A 19,161-nucleotide genomic window follows, 5' to 3' on the forward strand; every position below is an offset into this window, starting at 1 on the left:
AATCTAAATCTACCCTCTCATCTTAAAGCCTTTCCCCCTTGTCCTGTCAATCCATGCCCTTCCAGCTGGGCTTCATCTTCCCACATTTCCCATGTCCACAACACAGGCAGCTGCTCCGGAGGTCATTACTTGTGGCTGCCTTCATCACAGGGAGTGGAGGAGAAGGGTATTTGGAGGAGATGATTTATCTGATGTGGTTTAGGCACATATTTTTTGGTGAGTTAAATTGTATACTTTGTGCAGCTGGCCCGGGGGATACGACATGACTTGGCTCAGGAGTAGGTTACGGTTTCGTAGCATATGCAGAAAAGTTTCAGACTTTCTTTTCTACAGCTCCAGTAATTTCATCCGTAATCTCCTGGTCTCTTGAAGAGTGAGGTGGACCAGAGATACCTGGAGTGATCCTCAGTCAGACTGATCAGCAGCACAAAACGGGCCCAGAAGGGAAGAGGAGTGACCTTTCCAAACAAGGGGAGCAGGAGGGAGCTGTCATGTGGAGACTCAGCTGTCTGAGGGGAAGTGAGAATCCACAGCAAAAAAGCTGGTTTAAAGAAACGTTTTGTTCTAAAGAGCTTTGTTCTCCTCTGTGTGCATGACAGCTGCCTTTTTCTTTTTATTTGTGCTCCATGGCAATACCTGGCAGGTGACATTTGGGGTGATAACATCCCTGCCACATTTACCTTCGTGGAGAGATGAGTAATGTGACTCTAAGTGGAGCACAAGTGTCATAACTCTATTGCTATGCCAACTGCCAGTATTCCCTTTTCCTTGGAGCCCTGCCTGGTGAGATGACAGGCTGCATAAGATGGGTTTAGATGGTATCTCAGTCCTAAAACCATTCTCCCAACCTTTTGTTAAAAACGTGCAGAGCTGCTGTGAGCAGATTTGTGTCCAGACCCCTGCTATCTCCAGATAGCTAAACTCACTACCCCATTTTGAGTAAATCCAAAATGTCACTTTGTGGAGTTTTCCCCCCTCCCTTATTTTAATCCTTAACTATTCCAGCCATTGAGGTAATTCTATTTAAAACAGATTTACTAACACTTTTATAGCAACTGCATTTTTATTGCAATTTTAAAACAATGTAAACTGGCAGTCTTCACTATTTGAGGATGAAAGGCCCTTTTGACTCTCAGAGAAAACTAGAGTGGTTTTCACTCCAGGCTTCGGAGAGCTTTAGCTCTCTAAAATACTTTACTAAAAAGTTGAGAGATCAAGAGGAGAACCCAACTTTGGTTCTCAGAAATTTTCTTCTATGAGTTTCATTTCAACATCCAGCAGTTGTGAAGTCGAGTTTGGTGGTGGCCAAAAGGGCAGAGGGAGGTTAGGGAAGAAAAAAGTTAACAAAATAAGGGTGGAATTAACCGGTTCTATGGAAAGGGGGAGAGTGAGTGAAGCAAAGGTGAAGACTGGAACATCCTTTTTGAAGCACAAGGTCTTCAAGTCACTTGAGTATTTAACTGCTCGTCTTGTGCTTCAGGTTCTGGGAAAAGATTACTAGGGAAGGCTCGAAGGAAGTCACGGTAGTTTACATAGTCTTCTCCACAGGAACAATAGTCAATGAGCTGTGGGGACAAAAAACAACAAACACCATAAAGAGTTGGAAGAAGCTGCAAAATCGAGGTGTTTATTTAGGGGAAAGTGCCCAGAGGTACTGCTTTTGTGTCAGAGCAGGAGCTCTTATTCTCCTGTTGGAAGAGCCTTGGTAGTCCTGATTCACAGGTAGACTTAGAATCATAGAATCACTAATGTTAAAAAGACCTGCAAGATCAAGTCCAACCATCTAAGAGTTGGACTTGATAGTCTAAAGGTTGGACTTGTTGATCTAAAGGTCCAAGTCCAACCTTGAATGCCTACAGATGACACTAATCTGTGCAAGAAGAGCTAAAGTGTTTGAGTCTAATCTTGATTTCCTTCTGTGGATCATGACAGTGGCAATAGACCCACAAAAATACAAAGCATGGCCACAGACTTGACACAGGCCATGGGAAATCTTCCAGAAAGCCCTGCCAAAATGGGATGGGGGCTGTGTGTCTAACTGTCCCTGTTCCCTGGTGTCACTTTGGTGAGTGCACATGGCATGAAGGGGAGACACAGATAATTGAGCTCGGAGACAGCCCGACTAATGAGCCAGTTCTGGTGTCCGTGCCTGACCCTGCATTGTGTTACAGAGTTATAGCCTTTTAGTGCTTAAGGGGAAGAAAGAGGGCTTTTGTTTCTTTAATTGCATAACTAATCTCCTTCTGACACCCAGGGAGATGGAAAAGGTCTAATATCACAGTTCCTTGAAAGGATTCTTCTTCCCCTTATTGCCCAGAGACAGATTCACGGAGTTTGCTCTGGTGTGACTGACAGCTGTGCTCCTCTCCAACCCAGGCAGCAGTTCACACTCTGCCCTATGTTTAATTTATAGCCCTGCCACGCTCCTGAGGGCTCTGGGAACACTGGTATTAAGATTTCAAGAGAGAAGAGGGATGTTTTTAGTGTGTAAGCCCTAGACTGGGGTTTCAAACATAGAGGTTTAGTTTAAGTTGTCACAGGTTCTCCAGCTAGTTTTAGTCACGTCACTTCCTCTCCCATTCTCAGATGGAGCAGGAAGGACCCACCACACTGTAAATTCCTCAGGGTGGAGGGAGGTCTGATGAACTCTAGCACAGGAAAGCCCTGGGTGCTGGCCAGGGCCTTTATTCATCCACATTCAAATACACAAATCCCCTGCCCGTGCACCTTTCTAGCCATGGCTGGGATGCTCACACTTGGCTGGTTTAGAAAATTTGTTATTTTAGCAAGGGAACTACTCCCTCTGGTTTCTAGATTTCTCTAAACTCTGAGTCTGCCTTTATTGGCCACTAATCTACTGCCTGTTATATGATGCTAAGGAAGCACCCTTGCCAGTCATATTCCTGAAAGGATCCTCCATCCCTGCTGCATGAATTCTTCTCTCAGTTTCCCTCATATTTTCTGCTGTTCAGACTGTGATCTCCATGTGCTGTTGCTCGCAGTCCCCAGCTGTGTCAACCAAGTGGTTATGATTCTAATTTCTTTCTTTCTTATTATTTAATTTTTTGAGACAATACTTAGTTCTTAAACCTTCAATTCAGTTGCTGCAAAATCCAGAATACCTCTAAGTTTTCCTAAGGCTCATTCCCTAAGCACCTCAGTGTCATCTCTACTCAATCCCAACTGTGCTGGACAGACATTCCATAGGTCTGCAGTAGCCTATCCCTGATCTCTATCACAATGTAACACCTCTTCTGCTTATCCAAGACCTGAGCCAGCAGGAATGTTCAGGCTTCACATGACAGTGGAGCCAAACATGGGGGGCAACCTGGGTAACATTTCTTCCCCTTCCTTTGAGGACAGCAATTATTATCTGCTCTAAGACACAGGCTCAGTCCAACAGCTCAAAAGTCTTTCTAAATTGGGACTCTATTGCCCTTTTCTTGAAGCTGTTCCTCTTTGTAGGGTAAAGCAGCTGGTTAGGGTTGGTTTTTATAAAAGAGATCATTTGGAAGAACTATAGGAGGGAAAGCAGAACACCCCTTCCTCCTGACCTTTTTAAGAAGAATGGTGCTGGTTGGCACTTCCAACCTATCACAAAGGTCCAAAAATATTCCTTTGTCCAGGATTCCAGAGCCATCCTTGTCACACTGATGAAATGCCTCATGAAACCTCCTGGTGTTCAAGTAGCTGTGACGGAGCTTCAGCTCTTTCTGAACCTCCTCAATTAAGTCATCCAGGGCCTGCTTGGGGATGTCACTGCAGAAGAAAGGAATAACAGGATTTCATGTAAAAGCTGATTCTGGCAGCCTTACTGTGACACTTGTGTGAACAAGGAGTATTTCCCTGTGTGTTCCACAGTCCTGGGAACTGTGGACAACTCAAGTTTCAAGCAGAGCCCCTGAACTACCATGATATTGCCTCCAAATAATGTTCTGAGGGAACATGGGTGTTACTGGGTCACACAAACTGGGTCCAGACAGCTAAAAAAGAGGTTGTGGTCTAGGCTCTGATGGGCGGATAAGCAAAGAAGGAACAAATGTCAAAAAAAAAGACTCTACCAACCACCCACTAAGCCTGCAATGATCAAGTAGCTCAAATTGGCAGCATCTGTTACAGTGAACTGATGCCTTTTGGGAAAAGGTGTCCCCCCCATCCCTGGAAGTGTTCAAAATCAGGCTGTATGGAGCTCTGAGCAACCTGTTCCAGTGAAAAGGTGTCCCAGTCCACAGCAGAGGGGTTGGAACTAGATGAGCTTTAAGGTCCCCTCTAACCTAAACTGTTCTGTGATTCCATGATCTGGCTGAAAGTGTCTCTGCTCATGCACCAGAGCTGTCCCACAAGGGTTTTGGGTCAGCACCAGCCACGACATTTTATTGTACACACTTCACCCCCTCTGTATGTGTCCAAACACAGGCTCTTGTAGCTGAATAACCAGCAGAGCAGCCAGCCCATGGAGGCTGCTGAAAATGCCCTTAGATGTCAACCCTGAGTGTTGTTTAGCCCCACAACGCCATCCTTTGTAGCCTACTTGTTGACAGTGTCCTTTACTGCCTTCCGTGGGCGAAAATGATCCCTCAGGGATTGCAGTGTTGTTGCAGGGAAACTCTCTGCGTTTCTTTCCAAGTAATTAAGCACATATTCGTCAGCATCAGTGATAACAAACCTGTGACCGAACACTGGGGAAGAGACATTAAAGAAAGAAGTGTTACTTGTGTTTCAGCATGGGCAAGTCCCTTCATCCAGGAGGGAGCATGATTCCTCTCCTGTGGCTGGGCTCAGCTTTGAGCCAGCTCTGCTATTTGTTTCACTTCTTGAAGTAAGAATAGTTTCACTGATTCAAAGGTTCAGACATTGACAGTAACAGAATTATATCAGTGTACACCACCTGCTGATCTGGAAGCTCAAATGTGATGAGACCCAGAAGCAACAAATCCTTCAAGTGAAGGAAGGGATATGCACTGACCATGCAATAAATGTCATATTAGAGCAGAGTATTATCAATCCAGGCTGGATTTTACCTTCAATTGTAGAGCCAATGGTGAAGTCAGAGGGCTGAAAGTATATGGGATCCTCTGGAGTAGACCCTGGCTTGGCAACTCTGGTCCTTTTTAAGTATTTGCCTCCAGGGATGCCAGAGTTTCGGATTGGGGGTTCATAGATGCTGATCGTGTCATCAGAGAGGAAATAAGAGAGGATGAAACGACGATTTCTGTCCTCAGGGACTGGTGATTCCTAAAGCAAAGGTAGTGGGTTTGGAAAAGAACATTTCAACCAGGTTTTCCTTTCCTGGGGTGCTCAGGAGTACCTGGCAACCCACTCATAAGCACCAAGAGCTCACAGCTTTTTTTATTGCTGACTAAACAAAGCTCCTGGTGTGCTGACATAGTGTAACAAAGCCTTAGACAGCACTCACTATATGAATTTCAATGATTATGTGCTCTACTCAGGGTAACAGAAGCAGAATCTGGGCTGCAGTGACCAAGTATATTCAGTGTTTCCACTGACTGAATAACGCAAGAGAAAGGAATATCCTATATGGAATGATTCATCCCAGAGAGGCTGTAAAATTCAGTATTAAAGTTACATTTTTTTCATTCTACTGAGTGCCTGAGAGAGGTTGGTGCTGCTTCAGCTCTTAGTCACAGGAAGTCACTCCCCTGACACACCAGTGGGTTTACTTGCCTCCTTTAAAATTAAGTGGATCTGAACTTGTCAGCTGTGACCTTTAGGGAGCTCCTGCACAATAGGGAAAAGAAACCAGCCCTTATTCACCCAGAGTGTTTGGAGAGGGCAGGCACCAGGCAGCACAGGAAATGCCATTGCTACTGCTGGACGTGCCAGAGGCTCCTTGCATAAACCAACTGGAAAGCTGGCACAAAGGCCAGGGCCTGGGTGCTCTTGGAAAACACCGGACTCTCCAGCTTCTACGCTGGCATTTGGCTGCTCTGCTAGGACAGCTCCTTGCTGGCTGCTGCATCCAGGAGTAGCCTGGAGAAGGGCAGGTGCTGGAGCCAGCAGCAGAGACATCAAGTTCTGGCTCGTGGCAGCAGTTTCAGGCAGGTAGGGGCACAGTGCCCAGTGCAAGGCTGTTCCAGTCAGGGCCATCTGTCACGTGCCGCTGGCAGTGGGAGTTTTTCCATAAATGGCTGTGGGTTTGTGGCATGTCTGGATGGTGCTTTCTGGCCTTGGTGGGTTTTTTTTTTCCCTACCTTCTTGTGCTGCTCATTGTCACAGCAAGCACACAGTAACCCCCTGGCATCCCCCAAGGGACACTCGTGTTGGCTTGGGGAACTCTCTTCTCCCACTGGCACAGAGAAGAATTTGCCAACAGCCTTGTCTGAGCAGGCTGCTCCTCCCACCCTCCTGACTCTACCACACAAGCTGGCATTATTCCACCAAGGAAAGCACTTACCAGGGCCGCCTGGTACCGCAGGACCTTGAGATCATTCTCCAGCATCTTAATAACATCTTTCTGTGGGCGCTTTGGAATCAGGCGGAGGCAGTTCTGGAGAGAGTCTTCAGGCATGCCAAAACCATTATGGGGAGGAATTACCTGCATCCAGAGGAGATACCAACCATAAACAGCTGAAACTGAGAAGAAGACAAAGTTTCCAAGACAGCTTATCAAAACCTGTCTCATTTGGAAGGAAATCTTCAGTCACCAGGTAGCAAGAGCTGTGACAATCTGCCCAGTAGAGATGCTACTGGCCTGGTCATGTGTTGGATTTAGTGAAAATATAAGAGGATTAAAAAAATCAGAAAGCCAGGTAGTTTCTCTGAATAAAGAGACTATGGCTGTATTATAGAATCATAGAATGATGGAATGGTTTGGGTTGGAAGGGACCTTAAAATCATCCAGTTCCAACTAAACCTTCCTGTGCACAGGAACTCAACCGTCTGTTTGGTTACACTGGTAATCTAATCCCCACCATGTTTATGCTCTAGGCCAATTGACACTCCAAACCATTCCTAGGCTCAGTTTGGGAGGTAACAAGCACTGTGATCATCTCCAGTAGGCAGTCTGGACTTGGCAAAACTGTTTTGGAGAGTGAGGAGAGTTTAGTAGTATGACTGCAGCCAGATTTTCATTTTTATATCGATTATGACCAGTCTTGCCTTGTCTTCTTCAAATTACTCGCTTTTTTAATTTAAGTTGAACTTGTTTTCTATAGGTTCTCACTAAACTGAAGCTCTACTTTATTATAAGAGCTTATAACAACTACTTCTTTCCTCTCTCCCTTTCAGAAATTGTTTGCAGTACCTGTGGAACTTTTTCAAGTGGTTTCTCACTGATTTGCAGTGGCTGGAAGTCTGTGATCCCAAATTTTTCCCGATAGAAGTTTTGTGTGAACTTGTCACAATCGTAGATTAAGAAGGTGCGTCCAAGGAGGGTGATGGTTTTGCCAATAGCAAAATCTCTGGGTGAGTACCACTCAAGTACCTCCTCATTAGTGATCTCCAGCACACAGCTTGGGAAGCCCACTAAGGACAATGGAGCAAAAGGAAAAGTAAATTAATCAGGTAGATGTTAACACTTCCAAGTGAAAAGGAATATAAAAGCAAGCTGTATAAACAGCTCCAGGGAGCTGTTGGCACTGCTGTCCTGCCACTGTTTCCCAAAAGATAAAGAATTTAGTGATCACTTAAAGAACTTTGACCATAAAACAGTGACACTTGGAGTGTTCTCAGCCAAGTTTCTCCACTGGCAGTGTACCTCTGGCACAGCTACCGTGGATGTGTCCACCCACCAAGGCACTTTAGCCCAGACAGATGTGCCAATCTAAACTTACTTTTCTTTTCTGCGAGGGTTTTGGGCAAGCGCTGACGTTTCATCAGGACTGGGAATGGGTCTCTCCCATCGTTTCTACTGTACACTTCCCGAACCTCCACTGTGTCATCTGCCAAGAAGTAATGGATGATGCAACGATGCTGGTCACCAAAGGGGTGGTTTGTGTCATCCCATATGGCGTAGAAGCGAAGGACCTGGGGTGGAGAAAAGAGAAGCAGACAATCATGGATCTGAATCATCTTTTGATGCCAAGAAATCAAACTGCTCATGCTGAGATGCTCAAGAGTTCCCCAAGGTCCAGCTCCTGAACAGGCAGCCCAATAGCCATCAAGGCTAAACTGGCAGTAAACTGGAAGGTGTGGCCCAGCTTACATTCACACAGCAAAACTGTCTGTTCCACTCAAAAAAGGTGGAACACATCCAAAATATTGTCTGGATACAATCCTGGCCTGTGCTAACCCATAGCTGATGGCCAGGAGATGTTTGGTTGATAGCTGGCCAGAGACAACATGCAGAACTTGGGTTGTATCCCAGCCCTGGTTCATTTTCTAGTATGGATGTAGTCCATAGGGTTCCTTAAACTGTTGCTACAGGAAAAGAAGATCCAGAGGAGCAGGGAGTTTTGTTTGTCTGAAATTGCCTGCTCTGGCAGCTGGCATCAATGTTTTGGGGGAAGAGAGGAGTGGATGCAGCACAACCATTCATAATAGAACTGCATCTGGATGCTAAATTCCAGAGGCAGGTGGCTTATCTCATCCCAACAGAAAGAAAGAGAGTAATGGATAATCTGCAATCTAAAAAGGAGCTGGCAAGAGTTTACAAGGCACAAAGCCCAGAAAAAACATAAAAGGTCTTGTTTCTCACTAAAGCCAAGAAAGGAGCAAATCTGGAGCCTCTTCAGCAGACTGAGGTGTTTTAGAATGAGGGAGGTTGCAGACTTGGGTTTCAATGGCACATATAGTCTGTAATCACAGAATCACCTAGGCTGGAAAAAAACCCTTATAGATCATGGAGTCCAGCCTTTGACCAACCTTGACTTTGTCAACTAGATCATGGCACTAAGTGCCACATCCAACTGTTTCTTGAACACCTCCAGGGATGGTGACTCCACCATTTCCCTGGGCAGCCCCTTCCAATGATTAACAGCCCTTTCAATGAAGAAAATATTCCTGATGTCCAGCCTGAACCTCCACTGGCACAGCTTGAGGCCATTTCCTCTCATCCTGTCCCTTGTTCCCTGGGAGCAGAGCCCAACCCCCATCTGGCTCTACCCTTCTGTCAGGGAGTTGCAGAGGCTGAGAAGGACCCCCTGAGCCTCCTTTTCTCCAGGTTGAGACCCCCCAGCTCCCTCAGCTGCTCCTGGTGCTCCAGCCCCTTCCCTAGCTCCTTTCCCTTCCCTGAACATGCTCCAGCCCCCCAATGTCTTTCCCGAAGTGAGGGGCCCAGAACTGGACACAGGACTGGAGGTGCCTTACAAGTGCTCTGTGGGTAATCCCACAGTATGTGGGTAATCCCACAGCATGTGGGTAATCCCCAGCTCTCTCACCTTTGTGTCATAGGTCAGGAACTGCCAGAGGGGGTCAGGACCTGCTGGCACGATGGGCTTTTGCACAGGCGTCCGGCGCTGTTCTATGTAAGGATCCGAAACCAATTGCTCTGGAGGGTTCAGTACAATTCCCTGGCTCTCCATGAACACCTAGGAAGGTCATCTGAGGTGTTAATGTGCCGTGAGTTCTGAAGGTAAGAGGTGACTAGAGATTACCAGTGGGCAGAGGTGAGGGAGGTCAGAATACTGCAAGGTCATTCCTCATAGAGAACTCTACTGCAACAGCAAATACATAGATGACAAAGATATTTGTTTAAGCTACTTCTTAGCTTTGCTTACCCTTTAATTAATCAGAGCAGTTCTGTCCTCAACATCCTAACTCAGATTTCACTGGAGCACAGTTTTCCTTGGCCTTAGGGCTTTAAAAAGAGGATAACTGCCAGTTGGTCTCTTTTATGTAAATGAAAAAGGTTAAATGGGTGTTTGACATAGATGCAGTCAGCCTAAATTTGCAAGAGACTTAGGGCTGTGTCAGACAGTGGAAGTTAGTGTTACCCACACTAGGCCCACCGAGACCTCCCAGGCATGAGGATATGTGTCAGTGGCAGCTTCATTCCATCTTTCAGGAGTACTTTTCCCACAGAAAGAGTGCAATCTGCTTGTTTATGAAGGGCTTTCTTGCTTACCTTGGATGCATGAACAACCTCTAGGGTGTTACTTGTGTACTTGCATCACTCACTCAAAACGACCTCTGAAGTCAATGGACTTGTTCCCTTTTTGGCCTTGGGAAGTGGCCCATGAAAATATTCAGCCCGGGAAACACCCATGCAAACTTCTCCAAGGGGGATGTGGGATCTCCCTGAAGACTAACAAGGCAGGTTCACACTTTCAGACTCACTATTTTCCAGTCTGGAGAGTGCAGGTTAATGATAAATAGAGTGGTGGCCTGGAGATGTAGACCCATATAAGCTCATTCCATGTTTTTCATCAATATTAACGTGAGGACCAGCTCTTCATTTGATGTGAGCTGATTTTAACAGTCCTCCAGTTTCAGCACAGCTGGCCCCACAGCCACATATACACCAATTATTACATATGTTTGGGAACATTCCTGGGCACTGAGGCCAACTGGCAAGGAAAAGCCTGGATCTAAACTCTCACAGCTTCCAGAACAGGTTGACTGCATGTAACTCACCTATTGAGAATGGTCCCTGGAGTATTCTAACTCCTGGCCTGGAAGAATAGTAGCTGAGCAGGACTGAGATTATCCTGGGGACAATCTAACAGAATACCAGTGTACTGGTAATTGTTATAACTTGTTATTGGATCGTTATTATCTCATTTACTGGCACAGAAATAGCCAGAAATAGAAAAGCAGGCAGTGAGTAAGCTTTTAGAAAGGTCAGTTCATACCACGATTCCCAACCCACAGATCATGGCTTGGCTGTGGATGGGTGTAGAGTTATTGATTTTATTCCCTTCCCCCGCCCTTAACAGAGGAATATTAAATCAGAAAAGAGTTAGGATCCCTAATTTCCTTCTCATGTATGCACAATGTTTCTGCACCCAGAGATGAACTTGGAATTTGTACTGCAAGGAGAAGTCCTGATGCCAAGGGGTGGATTCCCAGCAGTCCTTGGGCTAAAGTACTGAGCAGTTCACATGCCCTCAGCAAATATCATACCTTGAACTCTGCATTGGCCTGAAGAAAGAAATCTACACAAAAAGCAAAATGAAAGACTGTGAGCCACAGATGCAAGCTGCTGGACTCTAACAGGTCTGTCCACCTGTAATTCCCAGGATTCTTTCTGTCAGTGTTTTCTGTACCAGCAACCCACCTTGGTGAAGGAGTCGCAGTTGACTAAGCGGTACGTCCTGCCATACATGGTGATGTTCGTGGCCAGATTCAGGTCCTTCCAGTGGTAATAATCCCCCTGGTCATTCTTGGGCACCCGGTGGCGTCTCATAAGTTTGCCTTGAATGAGCCCAGAGTTCTTCACCACAGGCTCTATGACACACATGCTGTCGTCTTCCAGGTAGTAGTAGATGCCCACTTGGCGGATCCGGTAATGCTCCTCTGCAGAGGTAAGAACTTCTTCCTTGAAATAGGCATCGAACTTCAAAACCTGCCCAAGGGACAACATAACAGAGGGAGAGAGAAAGAAATAATTTGAACACCATGATTAGTCTATTAAGAGCAATAATTTATTTTTAATTTGCTCTGGCAGTGCAAAGTTACTGGATTGTGTTCTACAAAATCATCAAACACAGCTGAGGCCAAATCTGTGAGTGATGGCAGAGACAACATGAGGGCTTTTATCAAGACCTGCCTTTGACAAATTTGATATGCATGGGACAGGTGTAAAAATACAACCTTTTCCCTACTCCTCCTTAATCACATGCTTATTTCACCTCCTGCCAGGTGCTTGGCTGTTGACAGTAATTTACTTTACTGACATACGTTACTCTTTATCTGTCAGCTTTACAGCCCCTGATTTAGGGAAGTTATCAAGAGATTTTAATAAAAAGTTCAGCCACAACTGAGGATTTTAAAATCTGCATGGCTCATCATTTCAAGGCCAGGTTGAAAGGGGCTCTGAGCAACCTGGTCTAGTGGAAGGTGTCTCTGCCCATGGCAGGAGGGTGGGAACAAGAGGATCTTTAAGTCCCTTCCAACCCAAACTATTCCATGATTGTATGATCTGAAGTCACATCTATTCAGCACTGACAGCAAAGCCTGATCTGTGCTGGGGAAGCAAGGAAATTAATCAGCCAGTCCCTGTGCTTGGCAGAAGTAGGAGGAATATTCTCTCCAAGATCATTCAATGTCCCTAAGAGGATGTAGGTGGCCAATCAGGCCTCGCATACCCAGGCTACATCAGCAGAGAGGCCTGGATAATGAAGGGATGATAAAGCCAGCAAGTTCCTACCAGTCAGCAAAGTGCCCCACAAGGGACCAGGATGCCCTCAACAGCACTGGGGCCCCTGATGCTCCTCTGGTTTGAAGGAAGGGGCAGAGAAGGATCTGACAGAATAAACAGCAACATATACATCACTCTGAAGGAACAGCCTCAGTAATTAACATGGCACATCTGTTCCCCAGCCTGTCTCACAGACGGGCTGAGGGTTGGCTGGCTCCAGACTGCTCTCCCAGCCCTGGCAGTGCGTGGAGCCCTGCACGTGTCGAGCTCCGGGAGCCTTGCACAGAGCTCTGCAGCCACTGCTCTGTCCGTGGCTGCCAATTGCAGGATGGGACACTGGAGCATTTAAAATCAAGGGTCAGCTCAGGACTGCCCTGAACAGACACACAGCCACCCCCTAGTCCAATATGATCACCAGGATGTAACTCAGGAAGTACTAATGGCACAGCACAGGCTGGGACACGCTGTGATGACCAACACAAGCATAAATAGATAGACCACAGTCAGACTATCAGAGTCCCCACTGCAGACTGATGATTCCAGTTAAAGCTCAGTTACAATTTCAATACAGTTTTGGAAACACAAAAAGCCGAGGCTGTGGCTTACAGAGCAATAGTTATAAACTGGAGCTTTTCAGAGTTAATCAAATCTCTTTTCCAACCCTGCTGGAAATGCTGGAGTATAACTTGCAGGGAATGTCTTACATCGTTTACGTATTATAATCCTCCTCTCTAGCAAAGAAAGCCTCTTTCAGTCTGGGGTTCAGCTGTCTCTGACTAAGGGCTATGGCATCTGAAAACTGCTGCACACAGTCTTGTGAACTCTGGAGCCGAGTGTTTGTGTCTCCGAATTTGGCCAGTGATATTCCTGGAATAAGCTTCTTTATACCTGTTTGTCAAAAGCCACGTATGACGGCATGAAGGGTGGAGGTGGAGACTTCTTGGCTGGCCCGTAGGTCAGGGTGGGTCCCTTTGTGCATAAATCATCCAGCTGATCTTGAGAGAGCAGATTTGGGAAGATCGTCTCCCCGCCAATCCCCTCCCTTGGCAGCTGGGAAAAAGCATATCCATTTCTGAAGCCCAGTGTGTGGGACCGATGAAAAGATGTTCTCTGTGGAAAGAAATCCAGCTGTCAAAATACTGCATGAACTGAGTAGATACAGCTACTGAAAGCACAGAAAACCAGTCTCTCTCCCCTACCCCCAGCATTTTATTATAAACTACTGCAGCAGCTATTTAAAATAAAATTTTACACTTAGACCAAGGAGGCTGAAAAAACAGTAAGTGGCTGGATGTACAAAGTATGAGAGTGGACTCAAATCCTAATACTGTCACACATTCCCCAAGAACTGAAATCAATGAATTTCCCTATTGCCACCATACTCAGTGCCTAGAATGGGGTGTCAGTAGTTTATGTGGTATTGATCTCACAAACCTTTTGTTCCCTACTCTGTTTTTCAGCAGCACAGGGCACCATGGGACATCAGTTACTGCCTTATGGTGTTCCCTTGACTGTTGTGCACTCTCTGTGCATTCTGTTGTTATTTATTTTGTTAATCCTCTCCTGGGCATGATACAGGATTTTCTTTGCTGGGCTAAATCTTGGTGTGTCGTGCTCACAGAACTGCAGTTATGAGACCTACTAAAGCACATTAGTTGTTTTATCACCTCTCTCCACAGTCACAGAATCACAGAACAGCTTGACTTGGAAGGTCATCTAGTCCAACCCCCTGCCATGGGCAGGGATGGCTCCAAGCCCCGTCCAACCTGGCCTTGAACTTCCAGGGATAGCACAGCCACAGCTTCTCTGAGCAACCTGTGCCAGTGTTTTACCACCCTCACTGCAAAAAACTTCTTCCTTACACCTAATCTAAATTGACTCTCTTTTAGTTTAAAGCCATCATCCCTTGCCCTAGTGGTACAGGCCCTACTAAAAAGTTTGTCCTCATCTGTCTTGTGGACCCTTTAGGTACTGGAAGGGGCTCTAAGGTCTCCATGGAGCCTTCTCTTCTCCAGTTGAACAGCCCCAGCTCTCACAACCTGTCTCTAGAGCAGAGGGGCTCCAGCCCTCGGAGCAACTCTGCGGCTTCCTCTGGATTCTCTCCAGCAGCTCCAAGTCCTTGTGCTGTTGTTCCCCAGGGCTGGAGGCAGCTCTGCAGGTGGGGTCTCAGCTGAGGGGGCAGAGGGGCAGAATCCCCCTCTCTCCTGCTGCCCACACTGTGGGATGAGCCCAGGACACGGGGGGGTTCTGGGCTGGGAGTGCCCATGGCCGGGGCATGTCCAGCCTCTCACCCACCAGAACCCAAAATCCTTCTCCCCAGACTCAATCAGAGCTGTGAGTAGGACCTGATCTCTGTCAGCCAGTCCTGCTCTTCACTACTGAAGAGTAGGTTCAGACCTGAGTGCTATCAAGCCATTCCACTTGCTGTAGAATTCACCACACCTGGTACATCACCTGCACTCCTGAAAGCCTGGCTGGTCCCCCTGGGCTTTCAACACTTCATGCTCCAGAGAAAACAGGAGAAATTATGAGTCTTTGACAATAAAACCCCTTGACTGTTGCCAAATAAAACAGAATTGTATGCATTTCTAGTGCTGAAAGAACAAGTTTCAGCTCCTTTTCCAGCCCCAGACTTGCACTCAGTCCAACCTCAGGCATGTGAAATACTTCTTCTCCACCCCCTACCTCGCCCCTCATGGTTAAGCCTCTAATCTTATTTATACCTTCAAGGCCCCTCTTGAATTTCACGTAATTCCTTGTTTTCTCTTTAAACTGCTACTACAGATCTTGCAATGGAGAGAGCAGTGAGGAAAACAGGTTCAGATGAAAATAACAGTTGACTAAAGACATGCTAGCACAACATCTTACAAACTGCCACAGAACTGCCATTTCCTTCTGTTAAATACATCCAAAGGGAAAGCTGTGGGGAAAATATTCAAGGAAAACCAGGAAGTTTGTCTTTCATTTGAGCAATATCAGTGTTTGCCAGAAGTGCACAGGCTTTTAAGGGCCCACAGTTGCCTAAAAAAAAAAACCTCATAGAGACACTAGGCTCCTGGAGTGGATAAGCTCTCCCAGGTGAGCCTTGGATGCCAGATAACATCTCACAGGATCAGGTGACTAATGGAAATTTAAAAGGGAAAACCCAGAATGTAAACTCCTAATCCCAGTAGCTGCCAGTGCCTATCTGAAGAAATTGCACTGAATTAAGTCCTACTTTTTGCCAAGTCTATAACACTTCACACAAACACCACTCTCTCTCCCAGTGTCTGTGTTTCCCTGTCCCATGAGCACTAAGCAATAACGACACTGTTTATTTGATCACAGAGGTTTCCTTCAACACCTCTCAGCATTCATTGGAAAACAAGTGTTGTGATGCCCATTTTAGAGACTGGAAAATTGCAGATTTCCGAGACGTTATAAATGATCTCAGGGAAATAGTATTATTATCTGATAATAATTCTGAGATGACCTTTATTACTGCATGGTTATTTGTTATGAGTAAATGACTCCACTAACTGTTGGAGAACTCAGTTGTCAAAGACTGAGGCCAGATTGGATGGACTTGGAGCAAGCTGGTCTATGGAAAGTGTCCCTGCCCATGGCAGGGGGTTGGAATGAGATGATCCTTAAGGTCCCTTCCAACCCAAACCATTCCATGATTCTATGATAAGTAATTTTTATATATGAAGCTGAATGCAGCCAGGAATGTTTCCCTGTCAGAGATGCTCTCCAAGGAGCCTGTAAATCCTTGGTGTGCCCAAACCAGGCATGAAATAACCCCCTTTTGGACATTTTGTGGGATGTTTTCGTGCATCCAAGAAGTAAATGGGAGTACTCAGGGAGTATCAGTACTCTCATCTCAAGAGGACGTTGGGAAGATTTGGGGTCATCAGGTCCTTAGTGTGTGAGTCACTGGGAATGGGGAAAAGGAGAGGTTGCCTCCTCACTTAGGTATCAAGTGCAGAGGATGAGGATGAGACTGCTTATTCCAGGGAATCTGCGAGCACCTCCTTGGGATGATCCTGGAGGGTGTGGTGGTATCAGTTCTGTGGTGGGATACCAGTTCCCTCATCAGGTTATCAGGTTCCAGACCTGGACCACCAAAGATTCAGTTCTCCACACAATACCAGGAGAGCATTTTTGAAAGTATCAGATGTTTGGAGGAGGGAGTTTCAGGAGAGTGTTGACTGACCAGGAGGTTGGTGACTTCAGGGCATATCTGTCCCTCTAAGGGGGGTGGGTGGATGCAGGACACAGTAATATTGGGATGATTTGAGAGATTAATTCCTAGAGGAGGACTGCTTGAAGTTTGGACAGTGTGTGTTCTCCTGGGTATTTCCAGATGAGTGGGTATCAGGTGAATTTAAGGGTCCTGGTTCAGGGCAGTATCACAATGAGTTGAAGGTTCAAACACATTCCTTTGGGGAAACTGAGATGGTTCAGAGAAACAGCAGTTTTCCCGAGGGAATCAGGTTTCAAGACTGTAAAGTGAGTTTGGGGATTTCCCTTGGGGTATCACATGAACTAGTCAGAGAATTATTGGATGGATTCAGGGGGACTGGATTTCCATGGGGTGAGTTTGCAGACAGCAGTTCTGCAGTTATGGAAAAAGCTTTTGGAATCTCAAATGAGGCTGGTGTGTGTGTGTGTCCCTCCCCAAAGCTATCAGAACAAATTCAGGGTTATAAGATGGGTACATGATGCAATGGATTCCTTGGGGACAAGATTAAAAGCACTGGAACACACTTGCAATTACAAGGGAGACTGGGAGAACTTAGGGAGTACCAGATCAGCTGTGAGTGGGCTCAGGGAATACCAAGTGGGTTTAGAGCATTCAGGTCCCCCAGAAGTGAGTTCAGCAGGGATCTGTGGGCTTTGGGAAACACCAAGTTCCTTGGGGAGAGTTCAGTGGATATTAGGCCTGCTGGGGAGCATCAAATGAGGTTACAGGGCACCAGGTTCCTTGAGGGTCACATTACAGGGTACCAGGGTCTGGTCAGTTTGAGGGGTACCATGTTCTCAGGACATGGGTTCACACAACACCAAGTTGCCTCAGGGATATTTGGTGAATTCAGGAGGTACCAGGTCTTTCCAGGGAATTACAGGGTGGTCTGAGGAACAGGATGTTCCCTTGGTATGGGTTCAGGGGGTAACATGTCCCCTCTACTCTGCTCTTGTGAGACCCCACCTGCAGTGCTGCATCCAGCCCTGGGGCCCCCAGCACAAGGAGGATGTGGAGCTGCTGGAGTGAGTCCAGAGGAGGCCACAGAGATGCTCCAAGAGCTGGAGCCCCTCTGCTCTGGAGACAGGCTGGGAGAGCTGGGGGTGTTCACCTGGAGAAGAGAAGGCTCCATGGAGACCTTAGAGCCCCTTCCAGTGCCTAAAGGTGCTTCAAGAGAGCTGGAGAGGGATTTTGGACAAGGGCCTGGAAGGACAGTACAAAGGGGAATGGCTTCCCACTGCCAGGGGGCAGGGTTAGATGAGATATTGGAAGGAATTGTTGGCTGTGAAGGTGGTGAGGCCCTGGGGCAGGTTGTCCAGAGAAGCTGTGGCTGCTCCATCCCTGGAAGTGTCCAAGGCCAGGCTGAACGGGGCTTGGAGCAACCTGGGATAGTGGAAGGTGTCCCTGCCCATGGCAGGGAATTCGAACCAGATGATCTTTGAGGTCCCTTCCAACCCAAACCATTCCATGATTCCATGAATATTAGTTGACTTTAGGGGTACCAGGTCTCCGGGGGAACTAGAGGAGGGTCTGAGGCAGTACCACATTCCCAGGGGGTGTCTTCAGGGGCCATGAGGTCCCCCGACGAGTCTATGGCGCCCCTGGTCGAGAGGAGTCCCTGGGACGGGGGAACGGCGGAGGGGACAGCGGGCGTGTGCGCTCACCGTGGGGTCCCTGACGGCACAGCCGGGGAGGAAGGGCAGACCCGGCCCCGGTCCCGGTCCCGGTCCCAGGGCCGGTACCGGTGCTGGTCCCGGTCCCGATCCGGATTCCAGTCCGGGTCCTAGTCCTGGTCCTAATTCCGTTCCCGGTCCCGGCCCTGATCCCGTTCCCGGTGCCGGTCCCGCGCTCATGGCGGCGCTCCCGGCCCGGCCCCGCCGACGCGTCTCCACGGCAACCGCCGGAGCGCTCAGTGCGCATGCGCGGGCCCTTCCGCGCGCCTCACTCCGCGCCTGCGCAGTTGGCGCTACGGTCTGCGGGGCGGCCGTGGCAGTGTGACGGAGGGAGGTGGAGGGGTTGGACCCTCCTTACGCCTCTGCAGTGTGGAAATAAGGACACAGAACGCGTTAATCCTCTTTTACTTGGGATTTTCGCCTCACCGCGTCCTCATAACCTCCTCACAGTTTCCTCACAGCCCCTCACATCCCCTTCAAAGTCCACTCATAGCCCCTCATAGCCCCCTCACATCCCACCTTATATCCCCCCAAAAGCCTCTCACATCCCCCTCACATCCCACTCACAGCCTCTCGTAGGCCCTATATACCATCACAGCCTCTCACAGCCCCTCATAGACCCCATATCCCCTCTCAGCCCCTCACAGCCTCATAGCCCCTCACAGCCCCCCAAAGCCCCCTCACATTAAAATATCTTGGACTCCAAAACGGGTGGTGGCATCCAGGCTACTTTTTTTTGGAAGTTTTCCCTGCCCTGTGCAGTGCCCACGATGAGGAGTAGCCATGGAGGGTCAAATCCATACCTAGAGTGCTTGAAACATTTTAACAGAAGCAGTTGTGCGGGTTTGTTATGTATATAGTAGGTATATGAGCTGTGTAATAGTGGGGGTTTAATATGTAGCACTGATATAATCCCTCTCTTTCAAACATGATTTTTATCTCTGAAGGAAGGGGTAAAAACAAGCAGCAGGGAGACCAGCAAGGGAAAGGTCATTGTGCAAAAA

At 47.4% G+C, this 19,161-nt stretch overlaps 1 protein-coding gene across 1 annotated transcript; it reads right to left on the reverse strand.

Annotated features, from left to right (window-relative positions):
• Nucleotides 1–1,044: 1,044 nt before the first annotated feature.
• EFHC1 (EF-hand domain containing 1) lies at nt 1,045–18,394 on the reverse strand. Its single transcript, XM_027663475.1, has 11 exons — nt 18,149–18,394; nt 13,148–13,369; nt 11,177–11,464; nt 9,339–9,488; nt 7,794–7,986; nt 7,265–7,485; nt 6,416–6,556; nt 5,022–5,235; nt 4,532–4,679; nt 3,555–3,759; nt 1,045–1,565 (listed from the first exon to the last, which is right to left on the reverse strand). Exons 1-11 carry the CDS (start codon nt 18,335–18,337, stop codon nt 1,440–1,442), a joined length of 2,097 nt encoding a protein of 698 aa, XP_027519276.1. The 5' UTR covers nt 18,338–18,394; the 3' UTR covers nt 1,045–1,439.
• Between the last annotated feature and the right edge of the window lie 767 nt (nt 18,395–19,161).

This window comes from Corapipo altera, unplaced genomic scaffold, assembly GCF_003945725.1.
Source record: "Corapipo altera isolate COAL_440 unplaced genomic scaffold, ASM394572v1 116, whole genome shotgun sequence".
Lineage (NCBI taxonomy): Eukaryota > Metazoa > Chordata > Aves > Passeriformes > Pipridae > Corapipo > Corapipo altera.